This window comes from Lynx rufus, unplaced genomic scaffold (assembly GCF_022079265.1).
Source record: "Lynx rufus isolate CCGP_SWC_20201006 ecotype Redwood Valley unplaced genomic scaffold, mLynRuf1.p SCAF_1, whole genome shotgun sequence".
Taxonomy (NCBI): Eukaryota; Metazoa; Chordata; class Mammalia; order Carnivora; family Felidae; genus Lynx; species Lynx rufus.
In genome coordinates, this window is record NW_025814823.1 from 156,779,211 (window position 1) to 156,803,149 (window position 23,939).

The 23,939-nt window shown below is 38.2% G+C and overlaps 1 protein-coding gene across 25 annotated transcripts in view; it reads right to left on the reverse strand.

Moving 5' to 3' along the window:
• Window positions 1-23,939, reverse strand: part of MCTP1 (multiple C2 and transmembrane domain containing 1) — a 525,474-nt gene that overhangs the window by 71,537 nt on the left and 429,998 nt on the right. For all 25 annotated transcript variants that reach the window (XM_047089153.1, XM_047089172.1, XM_047089119.1 and 22 more), the window contains one exon: window positions 2,697-2,750. In XM_047089153.1, the coding sequence (XP_046945109.1) occupies window positions 2,697-2,750 (54 nt within the window). The remainder of the gene's footprint in view (window positions 1-2,696; window positions 2,751-23,939) is intronic.

Consider the following 23,939-nt stretch of genomic DNA (forward strand, 5'->3'; position numbering starts at 1 on the left):
GCCTTGTGGTAATCAGGGAAAGCCCAGAAACCAGCCTTGGTGTAACATCTGGGACATATTTTACATACTTGCAACATATGCTTCAGGTTCAATTAAAGTGAGGCTTTGGCACATTTATTAATCTTTTTTACTTTTATCCTATAAGAGGACTCACTGACCTGACCCCACTATTATGCCATATGAGAAAACAGAGAAATAATGAGAGCTAGAGGTCAGTGCCTGCTCATATGGCAAAAAACACATTTGTTTTCTCCTGAAATTCCATTACGCACAACTCTATACACAAACTTTAAACAGAGGAACCAATGAATTTTTTAAAGTAGGAAATTACCCTTCTCTCACTCAGACACACTGATAGCCAAGACTTACAACCTTTGCCACTATGACAGCCACTCAAGAGACGGAAGCTGGTAAATGGAAACTTGAAGGATCTTTTCATATTTTCATTTCTTATGGTAAAAACTTTCTATTTTAACACGTCCACTCTAGGATTCTTCCATTACGCAAGCCCCTAAAAGTCTTTTGTAAATTATTATACTTGAGATTTTCTTTTTGTTCAGGTATGATTTTTATGCTATCAATTGCATTGTGACTGGAAAAGAAAAGCCTCCTTATATATCCCTCGAATAAAGGGTTGGATTTATGAAAATCAGCTCACAACCCTTTCATATGGAAAACACACTGTTTGTCAGCGTCCTGCACGCAAGAATACAGTAGAATTCACACAGTAATTTAAGCACTCACTTTCAATCAACTCTGGTAACCAGATCTGCAAATGTGTTAGAACCAGGGTGTCATTTCCAGACCCCTAAACACTAGACGACAATAGATGCCACTCCAGAGACCTGGTGCTGTTTCCACCTGGCATGCTCCACTCAACATCTAGGTTTTAGGGAGGTGGTTAACCAAGTGTTATTTGCTTCCCACTCCTAACATCCTCTCTGTTTAAAAAAATGACCATAAAGGGGAGATTAGTGGTTTGGAGTAGCAACAAACTGGCTAAAAAAATACAGGTTGACTTCAAGCAGGGACATTGAAGTACTAGACTTCACTAAGGGTTTTCCATTTATTAACATTTCTGGAGAAACGCCCGCTGCTGGAATGAATCTTTATGGTGGCTTTAATAATAAAGCAGCAACAAGCAAGGGAAAATAGCCATAAATGGATGGCAGCTCAGTGTTTATCAGCAGAGAAATGATGATTCAGGGCTGGCATGTTGAGTTAAAATACAAGCTCTCTACCGCTCTAACACTGACCTTAACAATAAATCATATCATTTATTGCCAGAAGTGTATGTTCATGTTATTTAACATTAAAAACAAGCACATACATGTTTTTGTAGAAAGGAGATTTTGTTAGTTTATGTTTGATGATGTCACTAATGACTAAATGATATACAGAAGAAAAATTTCACATAAAATCTCTATCAATTTAAAAATATTTGGAACAACATTAGATGGGAGAAAGTGTGTGTGTGTGTGTGTGTGTGTGTGTGTGTGTGTGTGTCTATGTTTTCATTCTCCTTCTAGCATTGAATACATTGAATATTAGTCAAGAAAAAATCATGTGAGAGTTTGACTAATCGCTGTGAATTTTTTTAACATTTCTAATGCTTGCTTCCAGCATGTGAATTCTTATACAAGGATATAACTGTACATCTCTACTAGAATCAAAGGTCAAGGGCATAAATTAAGATATACTGTTGTTCTCCTTTATTCCAAAAATTCACTGCTTTATTATAATAGAAATCAGATTCCAGTGAAGGTCAAAATCTGGTTTTGTATGCCAAACAATTTGGAAATAATGAATGATATTCTCTCTTCCCTCCCAATCTCATTCTAGCACCTTTTAGATTTTCGATCTAGAAATGCCCAAGGATTTTGCTAAACCAGCATCACTATCCTCCTTGCCATAAAAAGACTTTCTTCTGACCCGAGACACCACCACCACAGTGGTTCAAGGTCATTCTAATTCATCCCTCCAGTTATCCCCTCTCCACACAGGGGACAGCCAATCCAAGCGATTCCAGAAACTAGCTGTTTTTTTTTTGTTGTTTTTTTTTTGTTTTTTGTTTTTTGTTTTTTTTTTTTTTTTTACCGTGGTCATCATTCCCATGCCAACCAGCAATCAGAAAATAACCTGTCAATGGGCTTTCCTGACCAATGAGCCACAGGGCTACCCCAAGTCAAGTCTAGGCAAGGACCATGAGCACTGGGATTATGTAAATGCCCTCTGAAGCCCTCCGCATACACGTGTGTTCTTTTGCTGAGCAATTCTTTGAAAATTACAGATGACAACATCCATGTTGAACTTAAGCAGGCTGCTATTTTTTCACTTCTCTCTTCCTCCGAAGTGTAGCCCGATTTGTAATACTCAAGATAGGACAAATTTTTGCCCTTCAAAAACAGTTGTCACTGCTGTTATCTTCACGAGAGCTATCAAGTTTCAGACAAGCTGAATTATTTTTTTTTGTTCCTGGCAGAAAAATATTTGACCCAGCTCTGGACAAAAGCGAAGAGGATTTATAGCCCTCTCTCCTTCTTTGCAACATGCAGTGGCATTGTTAGGATGATAAACAGCGCTGTCCAATTTTCTGGACTCAAACACTTCAACTCCTTTTTTAACTGTCTGTGAAAACAGTGTCATGTCTACATTTCCCCATCCCCTGGTACCCAAGTGCTGGGAAAGATAATTACCTTGTCATCTTTGTCATCTTCTTCTTCCTCGTCCTCCAGCATGTCCTCCACTACCTGCAGACAGAAACAGAAGTCATTTTCGTGCTCTTAAGAGGAGAGAATTTTGTTCTGTCATTTTGAACCTTTTGGAAATGAAAACTTTATTAACATTTGAAACAGATTCATGGAGAGGGACTATTTGATCTAGAGATAGGGATTAGGGAAATGCTCTGCCTTTAATTGATTGAAACCAGGGAAGTGGATCCCACTCAGGGAAACCCTATTTGTGTGAAATGTTCCGTGACAACTTAAAGAATTTGAACTATGCATAAGGTAAACTAACATTAATTTGAGAGATGCTTTAAATCAGGAACTTTCCTTTTTTACCTACTCCACTGTCTGTATTAATGAGGCACTTTAAGTTTGGAGCTAGATAACTAAGCAGAATCCAACTCCGCTATTTCGAATTCACTTTTCACCAAGCTTTAAGTATACTGTCTGTTTGTCGATTTATGCTGGTGGTCTATGGCATAAAGCTAGTATCTTCCATGGCTCAAATTTTACTTTTTAAAATTTTTTTTATTGAATACATTTGATGTGTAACATTGCATAAATTTAAAGTATGCTGTGTGTTACTTGGACACATTTATATGTTGTAATATGTTTGCTAATGTAGCAGTATTTATATTACATAATTATAGTATACTATTAGTGCCTATGTTCATTATACTGTGCATCAGATCTTGATGGCCTACTTAGTACCTGTCATAAGCTTGTACCCTTAAACACCATCACTGCTATCCCTGCCATCCATTCCCTGGTAACCACCATTTTACTATCTTTTTGTATACGTTTGACTTTTTTAGATCCCATGTATAAATGCTATCATATAGTACCACTCTTCCTCTGACTTATCTTGGTTATAATGTGCTCAAGGTCCAGCCATGTTCTCACAAAAGGGAGGCTATCTTCTTGTCTTGTAACTGAATAGCATTCCTCTGCGTATACATGCCACATCTTTTTCACCCATTCACCTGTTGATGGGCATTTGGATTGTTTCCATATATTGGCAACATATAGGGAATCATGCTGCAGTAAACATGTTAGCACAGATAATTTTTCGATATCCTGTGTTCATTTCCTTTGGGTATGCTTCCTTAGAAGCATAATTGTTGGACCATATGGCAGATCTATTTCTATTTTTTTGAGGAACCTCCACATTGTTTTCCATAGTGTTGTAACCAATTTACATTCCTACCAATAGTGTATAAAGTTCTATATTCACCACATCCTCAAGAGGACCTATCGTCTCTTCCTGATGACAGCCATTCTAAGAGACGTTCATTAACTCATTGAGACTTTGATATAGCGATGGTATTGCATTGTGGTTTAGGTTTGCATTTCCTTGATAGTAGTGATGTTAAGCATCTTTTCATCTGTCTGTTGGTCATTTTGATGTTCTCTTTGGAAAGTTGTCTATTTAGTTCTTCTGCCTATTTTTATTTATTCATTCATTCCTTCATTCATTCATTTATAGATATTTATTTAGTATTGAGAGAGAGAGAGAAAGTGAGAGAAAGCACAAGCAGGGGAGGGGCAGAGAGAGAGAGGAGACACAGGATCAGCATCTGAAGCAGGCCATAGGCTCTCAGCTGTCAGCACAGAGCCAGTAGAGGGGCTCGAACTCACCAACTATGAGATCATGACCTGAGTTGAATTTGGACGCTTAACCAACTGAGCCATCCTGGGTGTCCCTCTTCTTCCTAGTTTTAAATTGGATTGTTTGTTTGTTTGTTTGTTGTTGTTGTTGTTGTTAGGGAGTTGACTGAGTTCTTCAGATATTTTGGATATTAATCCCTTATCTGATATATTGTTTGCAAAAGTTTTCTCCCATTCTGTAGGTGGTCTTTTTATTGTGTTAAATCATTTATTCCACTGTGCAGAGCTTTTGAGTTTGAGGTAGTCTCATTTGTTTATTTTTTCTTCTGTTGTTTGTGGTTTTGGGGTCATCAAGGCTCAAATTTTAATTCTTATGTATAAATGTCAACTTTTGACTATCTCTCTGTATTTTTGATTTTGTGGGTTACCAGAAACTCTAATTTTAATTCTTGATTTTACACAAGGATTACATTATGAGAATGGACAATGAAAGAAAATTAGAAATGTATTCAATAATCAAACGTATAGGATATGTATATATAACCCCTATAGGTAGATATTTTAATGAATGTATTTTTTATGACTCCTAGTTTCCTTACTTCAACTTAATGCAATCTTCATTTTGGATTTGTCAAATAATTTGCCCTTTCCTTGATTAATATGTAACTGTGGTATTACAAATGGGATTTCACTCTGTCAGGTGTTTTATTATGGTTTTATGTACCTACACACACTACACTCACTCACTCTCTCTCTCTCTCTCTCTCTCTCTCTCTCCATGGAAACCAAAAATTTTAAAAAACTTTGGGGAGGGTTGGTATTCAGGTAAGTGCTAACTTCTGATTGCATTTATGCCATTTCATATAATTTCTAATTCTTGTGGTGCTTTTCTTTTTTATCCAGTCTGTATCTCGATTTCTGAATAAACTTGATAGAATCATGGTTATTAAATATTTTTAAATCTTTCTCCCAGAGCTCACAACTTTAAAAGATAGAGGAGACAGCTAGTGCTTCTTTCATGTGGCTTATGATACAGACAGGAATATGTTATGAGTGAAAACTTCAATAGCTAAGACTGTATTATGCAAAGAGCTACACAAACTGAGATAACATGTCAGGACTTTCAGTGATCTAATAATTGTTCTCAAGTATTCTAAAAGCATTAACTTATTTAAAATGATAGCCCAAACACAAACTTCCATTTCTCATAAACCAATAGAGAACCTAAAGCATCTGACAGCTTGTGAGCTTGTTCCTAATTTAATTTTTTTTTCTTTTTTAATTTTAGAGAGAGAGAGAGAGTGAGAGAGCCCAAGCAGGTGAGAGGGGCAGAAGGGGATAGAGAATGTGTCCCATGCAGGCTCTACACTCAGCGTAGAGCATGATGCAGGGCTTGATCTCACGACCTTAGGATCATGACCTGAGCTGAAGTCAAGAGTTAGACACTCAACCAACTGAGCCACCCAGGTGTTCTGAGATTGTTCCTAACTTAATGGCCTGCTTTAAATCTTCTATTATACGGTAGAATTTTGTGGTCTTTCATTTGGACATTCAGCATTTCAAAAGAACCATAATAGTACAAAGTACTGTTTCCAATATCTGGTGAGAGTTTACACTTATTTTGAAGACATATAAAGCAATTAAACCTCACCAAGAAAAGACTCTTAACATTACTTCTAACTATACTCAGCAACTCCATGAGCATTTATTATAAAGCTCCTTGTCCAAGAAACACAGTGCTAGGTAATGCAGGAATATAAAGATGAAAAACACAGAAATTTCATCTATACTCATGTCAGCCTTCAAGAGGTTTATAATCCAATAGAATTTAAATGGAGCCTATAAGCTAATCTTTCATGTTGGCTTTTAATTTCCTGCAATTTTGAAGTATTCAGAAGTATATAGACAGTAATAGTAACAATGTATAATCAAGGTGCTATAAGCTAGGCAATTCCAAATTGGGCTAGTTTTGATGGAGGTTTAAATAGGAGAAACAGCGACAGTATTTCAGTACATTGCATTCTTCCAAAGAATTCACCTAACACAGCAAGTAGCTGAAATAGAACTCAAATCCAGACAGTGGGATAGCACAGAGGCAGTTCTCACCCCTTGCTCAATTATTGGGGCAGGGGATGAAGTCACCTAACTCTCATAAGTTTTATTAAAATGGTTACAATTTTGTATCTCTAATAAAACGAGTTTAAAAGTTTTGATTTAGATTAAGTAATTTTTTAGGCTGGTCATTATTATCCATTTTTATTTTTCAGTAAAAGTTGTATACATTTAAAAGTATAAAACAGAATGATGTGGTGTGGTTAAGTCATGTTTTCCTTAAATTACCCACACAAAGTCATTTATCAAAAGAAATGAATAGTACAGTATACTTTTATTCCTTTGCATAAACTCAGTGTTTTCACTAGTTATTATTAAAAATGTATTATATGCCTCTCTTTAGTATGTATGATCATACTGCAGGTGCTAGGAAAGAAAAATGGTGTCAGATTGTGCCTAACAGATTGCAAGGGGCATACTAATGTTCAAGAAATATTTGTTGATAGAATGAATAAATGATTGCATCAACAATTCTTAATATTTCTTTTTTTTGTTTTCTTTTATAGTTTTTATTGATTTATTTATTTTAAGAGAGGGAGAGAGAGACAGAGAGACAGAGAGAGGTGGAGAGGGACAGAGAAGGAGAGAGAGAGAATCCCAAACAGGCTCTGTGTTGTCAGTGCAAAGCCTGACGTGGGGCTTGATCTCAAGAACCTTGAGATCATGATCTGAGCTGAAATCAAGAGTTGGCCGCTTAATCGACTAAGCTACCCAGGTGCCCATATTCTTTATGTCTTTCAATAGGCTTTTATGTAAAAGAACTGAACTAGCTCACAGAAGTGAACTAACTTGTCTGGAAAGACCTACACCTAATCAGTGATACAGATTAATAAAAGCAAATATTCAAAATGCCTTCAAATATTTGCCTGGACACAGAAACCGTAAGTATTTAACCTTTAATATTTGGAGATTTGTACTACCTTCAAGTTAATTTTCAAAATTCCCAAGTATTATTGAAACAAAACAAGCCAATAGCTTAATTTACACAATTTCCAAATCAGCTGTGGATCTTATGTTCAAGAACAACTCAAAGAGGTCTTCAGAATCAGGCTCTTCATTTGCAAAACCCAAACTGTTCTTACCCTGCACAAGTGGGTAATTGGCTACGCACAATTGCTCTACAAATGTGCAGCCAGAACCACCCAATACAACCATTTGCTTTTACATTTGGCAGAAAAGTGTTGTGTTAGCGAGAGGCCTTTGTGTTGTGTTTTAGCGCTCTAGTGAGGGCTTTTCCCCTTCTCCAGTGCCTTTTTAATGTTACATCATAAACATCTACAAACGAGGATTTATAATACTGATGCTTTCCTATGGATGCCTTTAAGCTGCTTCAGAATTATCCCACTATTACATTTTGCTCAGGTGAAGTTAAGGTGGCTTCGAAAATGGAGATAATAGCACCTATCCCACAGTGTTGATCAAGGATCCAATGAAATAATGTGTTTAAAGTACTTAGCACAGTTTCTGTATCGAAGTAAGTGTTCAGAAATGTTAGCTATTAGTGAAAAGAAAAATAGCATCAATAATATTTTAAACAGTAATTTTTAAAAATTAAATTATGTATTTTTTTCCTGGGCAAAATATTCAGTCTTCTTAATGACATACAAAATTTCGATTCATGTTTCACAGACACTAAGAAACACACAATGGGACACAGGTAGAGGCTTGCATAAGTATTCCCAATTAAAATGATAATGCTTTTGCTAATTTTCAGGTGTTAACGGTCCAATAAAATGGAAGGCTATGAAGGCAAAAGTGTCTCAGAAGTGGGGCTGTGCTTGGAGACGTGAGCCCTGGCCAAATGCAATGAATACTGAAACTGCAGACCGAGCTTTTGAAAACAAACTGTGTGTATTACTGAAGTGCATTTAATGACTGCACAAAACCGCAACCTTTCCCAGAGAACTCAAACAACACCTACCATTTTGAAAGAGTGTGCTGGAGTTGAACACTTAAACAAGGAAAACAAAATAAAGGAGGCTTCGTCTCAAACTCCAGCTCCTTCCTCTTCAAATAAAACCCCATAAGGACTACATAGTTTTGTTTGCAAGTATATGAAGTCCAGTTGCCTAAACATTTGTCAACAATAATTTAATAACAACACATATGCAGGATTTCCTTGAGGAAAAAAAACACATGTGTTAAAAAAAGATACATTTTTACCAAGTTTTTTTTTTCTCCCCCCTTTCCCTTTTCTTCAAGGGGGATATCTCAGACCGGCTCTAGAATTCTCTTTCCAAATTATGCTTTCTGATACCTTGCTTGAAAGCAAGTAGTATTAATCAAACAAAGGAAGGGCACTAGGGAAATCAGAAAGATGTAATGCAAGCAGTTAAAAGTGACATGACCTTCTGTAATGTCGCTCGTCACAGACTTATATGCCACACGCTGGAGGAAGGTCTTGAAAGAAACGGATTCCCTGGTACTATTCCTTGAACGTAATACTAATAAAGATGACATTTTTAAAAACACACGTAGACAGCCCCAAATGCAGCATGCCAGCTACATTACAGCCAAAGAATAAGCAGATAATGTTGTTTTTAAAAGCCTAATATTTCTTCCTTCATATTCTGTATTTGCTGAACACTTGTCATTAACATATAAAACATAATATGTGGCTGCACTTTTTAAAAATCCATTTTCAAAAGGAGCAAGATTGCATCTGTAGAATCTATATGTTATATAGTTGCATAGGAGCTCTTTTCGGATTATGACTTTTAATTATAATTCAACACAACTTAAATGCTTTATGATTTGCAAGGAAATAAAAATTTTATTTGGCTGAAAATGTTAATAATGGTGCTGGTAATCTGAATAAAAACATGACATGTTTAATGTTACTGCACCAGACAATGATATATAAGGGAAGGGAACAAGGTATGTGGAAAAGGATGACTGAGGTGGCAAAGGGATGAGAAAAAGTGGACTCGGGTAAACTTCATTGTTAAAGTCATCCTGGAGCAGTGAATCCCAATTACTGCTTTTTAATGCCAGTTTAGGGTGCATGTTTTAAGACAAAACTGACCAAAGGGGATTAAAACGCCCATCAATAATTCTAGAAATACTCTGTATGATGATTTTCCCAGGAATGAAGTCTTCCACTTATTTATAACTCTTTAAAGAAAAAGGAACCAAAAGGATCCTGGCTATGTCACTCTTGTGAGATGAGGATTGAGTACCACAAGGCCAGAAACTCTCAAAAGCCAAAGCTGACACAAACCGGGTTCTTTCATCTGTTTACTTTTTTCCTGGGGAATAATCTTTGAATTAAATAGATGTTTTGCTATGTTCAGAATGAATAGTTGCACAATTCAAATTGCTTTACTCAAACACGGTCTATAAAAAAGCAACACATTTAAATTAAAGAAGAAATCACTGCTGTCCAGATGTGCAACTGCATGTTAAAAAATTAAAGAAAGAAAATTGTCACAAAAGAAAGAAGTTTCATATTTAATTTCATATTCATAGAACATCCAAATGTGTACAGATGCTTATATTTGGACACATTACAAACTAAATGCCTATTTCCACCCTAGAGATATAGAGGAATTTGGAGAGAACGGTATTCTTCAACATGGTCTGGAGTTCATTTATACCATTTTGTGTGTGCATAAACCAAGCAGAGCATGCATTTGTGTGCCAATGAATTTATTACATGTGTAAATATGTGAAATTATTGAAAGTCTATGGATTGAGAAGATGCCTATAACCAGTCAGATTATTTCAGATCACTGAAAAGTACCAGGGGTCAAGCTAAAGACTTCTGTGGTCAATGAGATCATTATAGGTGTGCTTGGGCTGTCATTTTCACAACAGCACATCTGCTCCTCACGAAATTTTTGAGAAGGAACTTTTGCAAAATGAATGGCGCAATTAAGCTGCACATGTAATTTACTCCACGTTTGCAAGAATAAGAAGAGTCGTAAACAGGTCTGGGATACACTGTTTCATCTAGTATATCTCAAAAGCGACTGGATGTATGATGGCTGCTTAGTTTGATTCACGCTATTAAAGATTTGACCTTGGAGAATTTCAGCCACAGTAGTCATCAAGATAACTGAACCACTAGATGTAATAATAATTAGTGTGATAGGCTTGCCAGTGAGGTTGAATATATTGCAATACAAAAGAAGGCAGACTAAAAAGAAAAGCACTATTACTTACTGCTAAAAGACTTCCTGATTTTCACAGGGACACTCAAATACAATTATTTCTTCTTGCAGAATGCATTTCCTTGGCTCATTCTGGGAAGTGCCATGTTGTAATTTAGTCTGATTCTTAATAGGAAATGTGGCTTTAATGTGGCTATCAGATGACTTTTGATGCATGCCACTGATTACATATAGCCTGTACTCTGCATCATCAACAACAACATTCTTATTTGCAGTATAATACGCTTTGCTGTAAGGTGCAAGGGCAGTAAATTTACTTTACTGGTCAAGAATATGTAACCTTTTATTTTATTAAGTGTCAGCTTAATATGCAGGAACCCTCTTCCATTATGAAAGACTAAATATAATATAAATTCTATAATCAGTATAAGCATCTTAAATGAATTTCTTTTCATATTTCCTTCTGAGTATTCTTAAAGGTTCATTCTTAGACTCACACAAAGCACTGTGAAAGGAATTCTAGTGTTTATTTGAACTATGTCTCCATCTAAAGGCTTCACAATGTATTGTGTTTTTGCTGGCAGGAAAAATTCTAAGCTTGGTGTCTTTAGGATGGTGCATATTAATTTGACTGAGCAGGGAAAAATAGGTCAACTCTTAACCAACAGTGTGCTTTTTAAATAACAATGCTTTTTTGAAACTATTTTTTTTGGTCAGGTTAGAAAAGAAGTATATAAAAAGCCCCCCAAATTGAATTGCTTAATATGCTTTGCGAAGTGAAATTAAAACATCACTAGACATAGTGCTAATCTATTTTATAAAATTTACTATTTTCAAAGGCAAATTTGTCTGTGAATTCAAAGTAAACAGATCTCAAATAAAAAAGAAAATTATGCACTCGAACCTCTCTCTATAAAACCAGATTTCCATTCCAGAAGCACAAATTTGTTTTAAAAAAAAAGGAAGGGAGGGGGTACAATTTTAAATGTTTCAAACTCTAAAGCCACCGTAGGAATTTTTATTTTAAGTATCTCATCAAGAGTCCACATTATCCATTTAAAACATTTTCTGCCAAGCAAGAGGAGGGAGCCGTGTGACCTCTGTTAGACTTACCACATCTACATTCTTCTCAGAAACGTGCATTGTTCTAACCCCTGCAGACATGTTGGGGAGCATTAAAGCTGCAATAGTCAAGAAGTCCCTCTTCAGGTAAATGTAAGGTTTAGCACATAGAAAAGAGGAAAATGCTACACTTTGCGAACAACAGAATTTGAAAACAACGACAACAATCATTTACCTTGGAGATTAATGTTCGCAAACTTTTGGACCATACTGCTCTATTAGGTTTGACGCACTTTTTACAGAAATTCACCGCTACTCCCTATTTTAAGCAGTCTGTTGGGGGTAATGGAGGGGTGAGGGGAATAGGTGGACATGTGTGGAGAAAAATATTCCGACACTAATTTGATTTTCTTTTTCTTTTGTTCTTCTTGTGCCTAGAATATTTTGAAGCCTGAGAACATTATGTGAGAAGAATCTAACTTTGAAAAGAGACTGCGTTTTGAATGTCAAAAATCATAGTCAGAAAACTTTAGTTTTTTTTCTTTATATCCTTTTTCTATAAATAATAATGATAAAAATATTTTTTCTCTCTTTTTGTAAAGAATAATCACCTCACAAAAGAAAGCCCATGTGGGTTTAGACCTACATTTGAACTGGAAAGAATGTCTGTGGTGAATGGCGAATTGTAGCATAAAAGCCTGAATGAAAAGAATGTTCACGAAACCTCACATAAAACCTCCGTAACCGTTTTATCATGAGCTTCCCACAATATAACACAAGAGCTCTATATTCTAGGAAAAGCTTGCCTGGTCCACTTATCATGTCTGCTTTATGTAGTGTACTGTATGATTGCTAAATTAGTGCATAATGCATTTATAATATTTATAGTACCAACATTTAGTTAAATAACCTTTATGTAAGATTTATGTTGATTTTTTTTATTTCTCATTTAATGGAAAATTATGAAGAGCATGTTTCATAAAGATAATTCTCCATTTAAATTCATCAGTCCATTAAATATTAAAATTATGTTTCTGATGCAATCGAGAACAAATTTGTCCAGCTTCAGTGATTATTTGCACTCATAAAAATTAGGCTTGATTAATAAAATTTAAATGCTTGATTAAGTTGACATTTTCATGTTCTATTCTGATTTATTAAAATTAGTCCCTGTGCCCAGGCCTGGTACACTAGTGTGGGTTTACCTTCCTCCTTCTCTTAGTCGACATCCAGAGAGAGGCTGTTAGGAAGGTGTATTGTGCTTTTGGACTCAAAGATGGTTTCAGAAAAATGCCCTGTTCCTTGCTCACAGCGCTGCTGGCCCTGGTCTTTATGCATTGTGCATGGTGGAGGTTTGTATTACAATAAACAAGAAAAATGTTTCTTTCAAATATCTATTGATATGATCTGGAAAACGGCATTTATTTATGGTATTTCTGTAAAACCAGTTACGAAGAAGCTTTCATCTGTAGAGGATGGGTCAAATTTCTTCATCTGCTTTTTTTTTTTTCTGATACAAAGTACAGTTTTTATATTTGTGGGACTTCCATACACATAGCAGGGGGGTTATAGACACAGGAAGTCTTTCTGTGACAGTGCTGTCTTTGTCTATAAGCCTAAAACCAAGACTGATGGTCATAGAAAACCATCCTTTTCAAGAGCATTTACAAGGGAACTCTTCAAGAGAAGAAGTGACATACAATGTTTAAACCCTCATTATAGCCACCCTGGTTTGTCCTGTCTTCCACATGGTCAGGTGCCTAGTTGTCATTTATTGTGTCCTCAGTATAAGACAGTAGGTTGTCTCTTCAATCCTCACAAGACCTCAACAAGGTGGGTATTATCCCTCTTGTTGATGAGGAAACTGCAGCTCATGGGAATGAGTAAATTTGTACAGCCAACAAGGGGGAAGGTCTTGAGCTAAATCCAGGTCTTCCTAATTTCAAAATTTGGTCTTTTAACCTCAACCACCTGGAAATGAGTAGTGGCGACACTCATTTTTAAGATGTTTTTGATGCTGCCTGTGGGAGCGTCGCTCAGTTGGAAATTCGTTTAGATGAACTGACTTTCTTCCATTTAAGCATGCTACCAAAATATTTGGCTATTTAAAAAAACAAATGGCATGGTACGATAGTTATTTTTTCTTGCATGATGAAATAAATTCAGTAACAGATGACGGAAAATGCCCTTGAAGGGATATTTTAGTTTGGTTACCTACATGTACCCTTACAGTTCTATGTACAAGATGGTGGAAAGGCTTTAAGTCTGCATGCCCTTGATAAATGTGTATCATATAACACTAAAAAAATTATGAATATAAAACGCTCAGAATTATTGGACCCCTATAATAGTTCTGATTTACCAACACTTTCCACAAGCAGATAAAGACATACCATTTGGTTTCTACTTTTAGTTTGTTAATTGAAGTCTTGCACTTTCTTGTCACCTTTCCGAACCAGGACAATAAATCTCCACAAATATCACAGGAAACCCTGCGCCAACACCACCCACTACAAAGGGTATAATGATCAGGACTAGCAATGCAAACTAGTCAAGGGGTCATGAGTCAGCTACACTACAAAGTGCTTCTGTTGACTGTATATCCTACCTCCCTCACCATAATGTTTCAAGGAGTTTTGGCTAGCTACAAGGAGATGGCAAAATCATTCACAAAGAACAAACAGGCTACCACTAAAAAGAGGGAGAGGGAGAATAACATATCCACCCTGGGAACTGAGACCCAAACTGTGAGTATCCTTTTTTCTTCTTTCCTTCAGCTCCCTCTTCAATTAGAGAAATGACAAAATTGTGGGGGAAGACCTTTTGGAAGAACAAAGGTAATAAAAACATTTGGTTGACATACAGGTAAACGCCTGGGTTGGACACTTTGGAGAACCACCTAGGTAATGAGTTTTTTGGATCTAAGGGAGGCTTTGAAGGGAGTTTAGAAAGTTGGCTTTTCAAGGAGTTTCTGAGACACCAGGGGTGATTCGGGGCCCAAGTAAGAGAAAATCCATTATTTATGGGGGCAAGATACTCAGGTTTATTTCAAGGTTGCCAAGACAATTCATTTGGTGGAACAGGAGCTAGCTTTCAGGGAAGAACCCTCTAGAAGAATGAAGCTCCCCTCTTTATCTCTCACATGCGTCTTTGGAGAATCTGAACAAGGTGGGAAGGATTCAGGCAAGATATGAGAGTAACTACAAGCAATCCTCTATGGCAGCTACCGCTAACTTTAATTCTACCTTTCTTCTGAGTCTTAACAGATCCAAACCAACAAGTATGCCTTCCAGTGAGGAGAATGTTTAGTAAATTGACTTTTAAAAATAGAAATGTTTTCCTTTACATCTTTCTCTGTATGAACTGAGATGTCACGTACAGGTAACACTCATCTTCTACTGTTCTATAATTTTATCTTTCCAATTTGAAGTTTTGCTACAGTCTGAGAATAGAGTAGAAAGACAGCCAATATACTGAAGAAGTATTAAAGGCAAACATGGAGTTAGTGAAAGGGACAGACTGAAGGGTGGAATAAGAACTGTGGTCACAGATGAACAGACCCCTTTTCTTTACATATGCAGCACATGCACATACATCTGGGGTGATCTAAACCCCTTTTGGTTGCACACCCTGCAAATCATATACACACCCCTATTATTGCATCTATTATATTCATGTACTTGACTTAGTTGTTTGTTTCTCTCATTAGACCACAAACTGTCCTGGGAAGGGACCCTCTCTTAATCATCTTTGAACAACAGCTAGTGACACGCCTGTAGATGTTTAATAAACTTTTGCTGAATGGAAATAGTCCTGCATAAAAATTAGACAATTTTTGGGGTGCCTAGGTGGCTCAGTCAGTTGAGCGTCTGACTTTGGCTGAGGTCATCATCTCGCAGTTTGTGGGTTTGAGCCTGGCGTTGGGCTCTGTGTTGACAGCTCAAAGTCTGGAGCCTGTTTCAGATTCTGTGTCTCCCTCTCTCTCTGTCCCTCTCCTGCTTGTATTCTGTCTGTCTGTCTGTCTCTCTGTCAACAATAAATAAACATTAAAAGGGGTGCTTTGATGGCTCAGTTGGTTAAGCGTACAACTTCGACTCAGGTCATTATCTCACATTTCATGGGTTTGAGCCCGGCGTTAGGTTCTGTGCTGACAGCTCAGAGACTGGAGCCTACTTCAGATTCTGTGTCTCCCTCTCTCTCTGCTCGTCCCCCATTCATGCTCTTTCTCTGTTTCTCAAAAATATATAAATGCTAAAAATTTTTTAAGTGAATAAACATTAAATAATTTTTTTAAATCAAAAATATTAGACAATTTTTGACGCGGAAAGAAAGATTAGACTAAAATATTTATACATTCATCAAATATTTTTTGAGCAACTGCTACACTTCTGTGTCTGAGACATCTTGCTCTGTTCTGGGAGTAAATACAAAAACGTAAGATACAATGAGAACAATTTCGACCTGGTGATAAAGACCCACAGTGAGGTGACTATTACGATATAGTGAGACAGGTATGGGATCTCAGAGGGGTCAGTTCACTTATCTTCTTGGTATGACTTGGTAGGGGCATGCTGGTGGTAGGGGGAGAGAGTGAGAAATTCAGGGATGATTTAGTAGAGAAAATGATAAAGATGTGAGGTGGTTACCCAGGAACATATGCATGAAATATTAAAATCTTACTGGGTGGCAAAATAGTATTAACTGCCAAAATACTTAAAATGTACACAGACTTTGACCCAGAAATTCTCCTATGACAATAGTCCTAAAGGGCATTACCAGAGACCTGACCAAAGATTTGGTTAGAATTTTATTTACAGCATTAATTGAGATGGAAGAAATATCTGAAATACTTCTAAAAGGAGTGTTTAAGAAAAAATTATTCATATGGTGAAAATTATGTAGCTAGTAATAATCATGGGGTTTTCCACTGATTTAAAGGATCCTCTGGATATGCTGCTGATATAAAAAGTAGATGTACTGGGGCACCTGGGTGGTTCAGTCCATTAAGCGTCCAACTTGATTTTGGCTGGGATCATGATCTTGGGTCATGGTCTCATGGCTTCATGGGTTCGAGCCCTTCTTTGGGCTCTGTGTTGAAAACGCCAAGTCTGCTTAGGGTTCTCTTCCTCCTCTCTGTCTGCCCCTCCCTTGTTTGTATGCACTCACTCTCTCTTTCTCTCTCCCTCTCTCTCAAAATAAATATTTAAAAAGTAAATGTAAAAGTAGGTGTACTAACTGTGCATGTAAGGTGATCCAATTTTTGTAAATGACATGCCAATGCCATGAATATATTATTTTTAAGGAAAGAGTAGAATGCATGGAGAGAATGTATCACTATTTGGGAAACCACAAATACACTCTGCTCCAGACATCACTGCTTCCAATGCAGCTGCTATCCTGGCCATGCTCAGTCCTGGTCTCCTGCATCCACCACCCCTCAAAGCTTCCTTTTTCCCCAAGGTGGGAAGCAGCAACAGGAGCAGTATGCTGCTACTCCTTCTCCTCCTCCTCCCCGCCCCCCTTCCTCTCCTCCCCTGCCTTCTCCACCTACCCCCTCCCTGTCCCCTGGTGAGCGCACAAGGCCTCGACCAGCTGCTGCCTGCTGGTCAACTCCGAGAAGGTCCCTCCAAGTTCCTGGTGCAGCTCGAGGAGGAGCCTCTGAGGCAGACCCAGAATAAGGCGCTGGGGAGACCCGGCTTCAGTGGCTGCAGCGCCACCATGTAGCACACTTGGACCTCAAGCCCTTCACATGTGGCTCCTGTGGCAAGCACTTCAAGAGCTCCAGCCACCTGTCACGTAATCGCACCACAAACTGTGCCAGGGGTGGCTGGCTACACGTACGTGCCCCAGAAGCATGTGTGGCTTCCAGGACAACTTGAGCCTGGCGCAGCACATGTGCTTCCACAAAGTTCGAGATCTGGCCTGCTCTGCTCCTCCCTGGGCCACCATGTTTGTCTCACACAAATTTACCAGCTTTGCAGAGGTTACCTGCTTCCCCTGGGTAACCCAGGTACCCATCTACATGATGAGAAAGGCATCATTCCTTCCTTCCCCCTGCTTCTTACTATGCTACACGGACAAAGTTGCTGCCCTCTGGGGGCCTGCTGACTGGGCGCCCGTGGAATGCAAGTAGAGAACAACAGAATCCTGGCCTGGGAGCCAGTTAGAACCGTGTTCTGGTCCAGCCTCAACGTGGGAGCCTTTGCAAGCAGCAAAACCTTGGTTTCCTGCGCTCCCAAGTGGTGAAACATTGTTTTGTGGGTAAAAGAGATGACAAAAGAGCAGGGGCACTGCCTGGTTCATGTTTGTAACTCCCTCTTCCACCCAGTACCTTCACCCTTTGTTCAATAAACATTCTGCATTTGGAAACAAAAACAAAAACAAAAAAACATACAAACAAACAATTCTGCTGGAATTCGGGGGAGACAGAACTGAAGGTATGGTTGAATGGGGCCTGCCTGTGAGGGGATCTTCCACAACATGCTTGAAGATGTTGGAGAAAGACCAAAGCGGCCCGAAAATCAGAAGTTTGTCTCAGAAGGGCTCATCTTCCTAAAGGTCTTGAGGTAAGAATTCAAGGTGTAGTTGGGATAAAGCTGCCAGATAAACACAGAACATCTAGTTACATCGGAATTTCAGATAAATAATGAATACTATTTTAGGATAAATATCTCTGTTTATCTCAAATTTCAATTTAACTGGGCATCTGTATATCTACTGGCTAAATCTGGCAACCTTAAATTGGGGGTGAATTCAGAGAGCTTTAGGGGCTAGAGTTTGAGAGAAATCTGCGGGGTACAGGCCTTGGCATCTACTGAGACTGAGGGGATAAGAGCATGGTGGTGAGGTGGGGGGCATTTGAGCAGTGTGGAAAAATTGTAGAAATCTATTGGTCAGTGTCCAGAGCCTGATGAGGTGACGATCATTGATGATCACTGGTGTCTGGGGACACCAATCTGTCCGGTGACTGATTATCTGGCACAGCTAAGCAGTTGATGAACAGCTTTGAGGGCAGTCATAGGGGATAAACTTTTCTACTGACATCTGATTGGCTGTTTGGTTTCTACTTTTTTTTTTTTTTTTTTTTTAATGTTAGTGACTGTGTTGGGAAACTAAAGGTCTGGTTCTTTTCATGGTCCTTCTCAGATTTTTGCAAGCTGGTGACCTTCTGAAAAAATTGAGAAAATTGCTGTTGAAATAAGCAGGAAGAAGAAAAAACTGATCATCCATTTTTAGATGTGTTTACAGGCTGTATGACTCAGTGCTGCTTCTGTTAAGAGCAAGTATGTGGTCTTTTTTGGTACTGAGATGCAAACAGAGGAGGCTTGTGGTCTATGCTACTTTCCGTGAATGATAAAGTACTGAAGCAGAGAAGGTCTAACTGTACATTCAAAGTGCTTTGCTTATGGAGTCCTCTCTTCTCAGCCCGCTTTGGCCAGCCTCTTTAGATTCTGTTAGGAATATCTCACTTGTTCAATACTCTACTTATTCAAATATTACACCACGGACTTCTTTGCAGCTGGCTGAGAAAAGGACAAATGTATTTGGTTTACAGGAATTCAGGTCAAATAAGCAAATGTTTCTTTGCTGGCTTGTATTTGGTGGACCATCCCAAGTCGTCCAACCACCGGCATTTCTAGCAACAAAGACAATTCTCTCTCCATAAGCTTTATTTCTATAAATAAGTGCTCTGGGTTTAATGGGAACAGATCCAACAAGAAATAATAGTATGATTCTAAAGGGGAAAAGCAGAATTGAGGGCTTTGCCATTTAAGGACGCTAACAAAACATTTCAGCATTTACTAAAGTATTTTAGCAAGGCAGAATTTGGCTCAATTTGTGTCACAGTCACATCATGAATCAGAGAATGATTTCATTGATTTACCCTACTCTTTAGTCTTTTAATGCCTCCATTGATTAGGCAACTGAGATTGCTATGTGGGAGGAGTATCATGACAGTACAAATGAATGTTCTTTTAAAGTGTAATTAAAAAAACACCTCTTGAAGAATTTTTGTATATCAAGAACATTAAAAGTCTTTTAATCACTAATTCTCATCTCTGGTTTACTCTTCCCATCCATGTTCATCTGGGTGGATTGAAGGTGGTCCTACAGGTCATGAACAATTTCGAAATCAGTGGGGTCACCTGGGATCAAACAGGGACCAACACCAATTTTTGAGAGGTCACGGGGAACCTCATAAGAAGGATTCGGGGGGATACTTGATTCCATATAAGGCTCTGGACACTTAGAAAGTAAGCCCTTGGGAAGAGCATGCCCAAGAATATACTATGGAAATAGCCTGGGACTTTAGAACAGGGTACACTCTAGGTTCCTATCTCACTTACTCTATGGAGTTCATTATTTATCTTCTTAGATTTTGAATTTCCTTATTTGTAAAATGATGATAAAACCATTTAGAGTAATTTACTTGATAAAGTTATTATAAAGAATTAAAAGAGATAGTGTGGGGGCGCCTGGGTGGCGCAGTCGGTTAAGCGTCCGACTTCAGCCAGGTCACGATCTCGCGGTCCGTGAGTTCGAGCCCCGCGTCGGGCTCTGGGCTGATGGCTCAGAGCCTGGAGCCTGTTTCCGATTCTGTGTCTCCCTCTCTCTCTGCCCCTCCCCCGTTCATGCTCTGTCTCTCTCTGTCCCAAAAATAAAAAATAAACGTTGAAAAAAAAAAAAAAGAGATAGTGTGTATAAAAAGGCTTAGCAGGATACCTGATACATAGAAGTTACTTAATAAATAACTGTTCCATTTCCCTGAAGAGAAGGAGGATATGGAGGCGAAGTGGGGAAAATGAAGGTTTTCCATCAATCTGCATGCTTGAAGGTGGAATTCATACTGCTGGCTTTTCTACTGTTTTTTAATGTTTATTAATTTGAGAGAGAGAGAGAGAGAGAGAGAGAGAGAGAGAGAGACCATGAGCAGGGGGGAGGCAAAGAGAGAAGAAAAGAGAGAGAATCCCAAGCAGGCTCTGTGCTGTCAGCACAGAGTCCAATGCAGAGCTCGAACTCATGAACTGTGAGATCATGACCTGAGCAGAAATCAAGAGTTGGATGCTCAATCAACTGAGCCACTCAGGTGCCCTGCTACTGGCTTTTTTAAAGCTCAAGGGAGAAACTTGCTCTAAAGGTATCCAGGGAGACATGAGATGTATCAAAATACAGTCTCAAGAGTAATGCACTTGACTGGTGGTTAGAGGTAAAAACTTCAGACAGATTGACAGACTCTAATACCCATTCTGCTACTTTCCAACTGTATGCCTGTTCTGTGTCCCTTTGGGTAAGCTGGCTGGTTTCTCTGTATGTAAAGTACTAATAATGAAACCTATGCCTCACAAGGTGCAAGAGACCGCTGATTTGCTTGACCAACCCAGGTCTTTCCTTCTCTGAGACTTGATTCCCTTCTCTCAAGGAAGGGCTCTTATGGCCATGCTGATTCCACATGAGAATGTTCCCTTGCTTACCACAGAGGAAGAGACCACCAGTTGGCACTTAGGATGACCCAACCCACTGGCTAGGCAGATATAATCAGCTTTTCTCTCCTGGGGGCGAGATGAAGGACATGAGGAAAGAATGTGCCTAACATGGTGCCCAGGGCGTAATGAGCATGCAGTAGTGTTTAAGCCCCAAGTAAAGGCAACTTCCTGGCATCTACTCTTTAACTTAGAAATTTCGGTCTACAGTAACTATAATGTGGGTAGTTGGGACAAGCCTAATGGGCGCTGCAGGAGGGACTTTTCCTCAGGGTTTGGAGTGACAGCTCAAACCAAGACAAGTATGACATTCCTGTCTTTATATCCCCTTCATTGCCGAGACATATCTGAATGTAGCATGTATTTATTCAACAGGTTTTTTTTTTTCTGGAAAAGCCTAACAATTCTCATGCCAGAAATTTTAATGTCATGGTCTGAGTGTAGGTAGACTCAGATGTAGGACTGCTTATTTTTAACAAGTCCAATTGGGAACCAGCAGAGGTGAAATACCACTTCTAACCACGCCTCTTTCTCATATGCACCTCTGAGTCTACAGCATTAGCCTCAGGAACGGCTGTTTCCTTACCCTGTTCTCAAAGGGTTCAGCTCATTAAATGCAGCAAAACTTACTCGGCAAGGATTACATCTCATTTTTCTCATTAAACTAGAACAGGCACCACGGTAGAGAAAAGATAGGGGGTTTTAGCTCCTACAATTTTAAGCATCCAAGAAAGGAAATGGTCTCCTTAATAAACAATAAACACACAAAGAAATCCTTTCCTATGTTGGTATTAATCTCAACTATCAACCCATATGGTGAGGACAGAATTTTTACCCATTGGTGCACTTTTCATCTCTCACAGTATTTATTTTCTTTTTTTTTCAACTTCTTATATCATGGAAATGATACTTCGGTTTTTCTCTTGCATACAAAGCTCAAGGTCAGTTTGATTTGTTTTTCTTTTATAATTTTCATCCTGATTGAATTTTCTCAGCTGAATGTACAAATGATTTTTTTTTTTTAATGACAGAAAATTTGCCAGCCCACCCACCCTCCTTCTTCCTCCTCTCTCTCTGTCTCTGTCTCTGTCTGTCTCTCTCTCAAAACAGAAAGGTTTCTAGAATCACACAGTGGTGTGGTTAATAAGGACTCAGGGCAAAATACCTTCCTCCACTGCTATGCACTATGCAGTAGAGTCAGTTAGGCAGAGCACGGCAGCCCCTACAAACACTTTCCCTTGATTTACATATATGTGTATGTATGTGTGTATGAACGTATATGTATATGTACAGAAGTGTGTGTGTGTGTGTGTGTGTGTGTGTGTGTATGCGTGCATTACGTGCATAAACTGTAAGCAGCAAGGTGTAATCCAGGTTTGTTTTCAAAAGGAGCAACCAGTACAAATGCACAGTTAGGTATGACAGAAGATACATAATTAGACAGATTGGATTTAAAAATTACATAAAGTCTCAACGGAGCCACTGAGTAAAAAACTGAACGAAATGTTGCGATTGCTGCTCTGGCATCTAGGAAGACAAGAATATGTGGATAGTGTGTTTGGGCAAATAAAAAGCAGTTACTGAGAGTTATGGAGTGTAGCTGGCATTTCATGAAACTTGAAGGAATAAAATGTTGTTTGCGGCTAAAGGGGAACTCCCTTAGAGATATGTCTAAAACAAAAGATTTGGTAAATACAATATTGGAATTATATTTTGGGGGGAAAAGGGCAGTAGAGAAATTTACATAGTAGTAACTTTTCAGTAGTCATAAAAATTCCTAGAGAATTGTAAACCCAAGAGGATACATGATAGACTACTATTTCCCCTGTAAAAGTGGACCTTTTACAGAAGGTTACAGTGGACCAGAATACAAGGCAGGTGTATTCTGGAGAAGATAACAAGCAAACTCTACAGTTACAGAATTTTTCACTAAGAATACTCAAACCAATGACTAAATATTGAAGATAAGCCCCCTCATAGGATTAAGAAGCTGGAACTAAATTACCACTTTTTCCTATTTGCAAATAATCTTATTTGCAAATTTGTCTCAAGGCAACTGAATGAAAAATAGATATTCTTCTCTCTCGACAATCTCCCCGAAATAAACGCAACAAAAAAGCAATTGTCTGAGTGAGTCTCATTTCTTAAAGAAAACATCCTGGATTAATTGATAAAAGCACCTATTAGTCCCCATGACACCAATGCTTATGGCATTTGGGGCTTGTCTCTCAGTGTGAAATTTAAATATATATATATATATATATATATATATATATATATATATATATCCATAAAATCCTTGCTAATAATAACTTCTCATCTGTTAATACTGCCTAACCATTAAAATCTCTGTTAACAATCTCATGTTTGGTTTGCTAAACCTTACAAAAAATGTTTTCAACACTTCAAGCTTGCAAAACACTTGCCAGAGAAAGTGGCAAGTACAAAGATGAACAAAGAGTCCCCTCCCTCAAACATACAGTCATGTGAGAGAAACAGAAATATATACAAATTAAACAGGAAAATAAACATGGTGTTTTGTTGGCAACTTTGCCATGTAGTAGATGGCTGTGCATCAGGATGTTTCTTTTACTTTGATGATAAAGAAAATTATCCTGGAGAAATTGGTTCTCCCTGTGTTACCATTTAAAGCGTGTTTTGCTTGAATTGTTTAAAAGGGAAATTGTTTTAGGTCACAGGTATGTGTTTGCAACCGTGATGATGCTATTATAATAAAGTATGACATAATGTTACTCAACTGATGATCAAACAACTTTGGTTCCTGTACCCTTATGGACATGGTAGATGGCAGCAACTCCTGACTGGAAATCAAATGT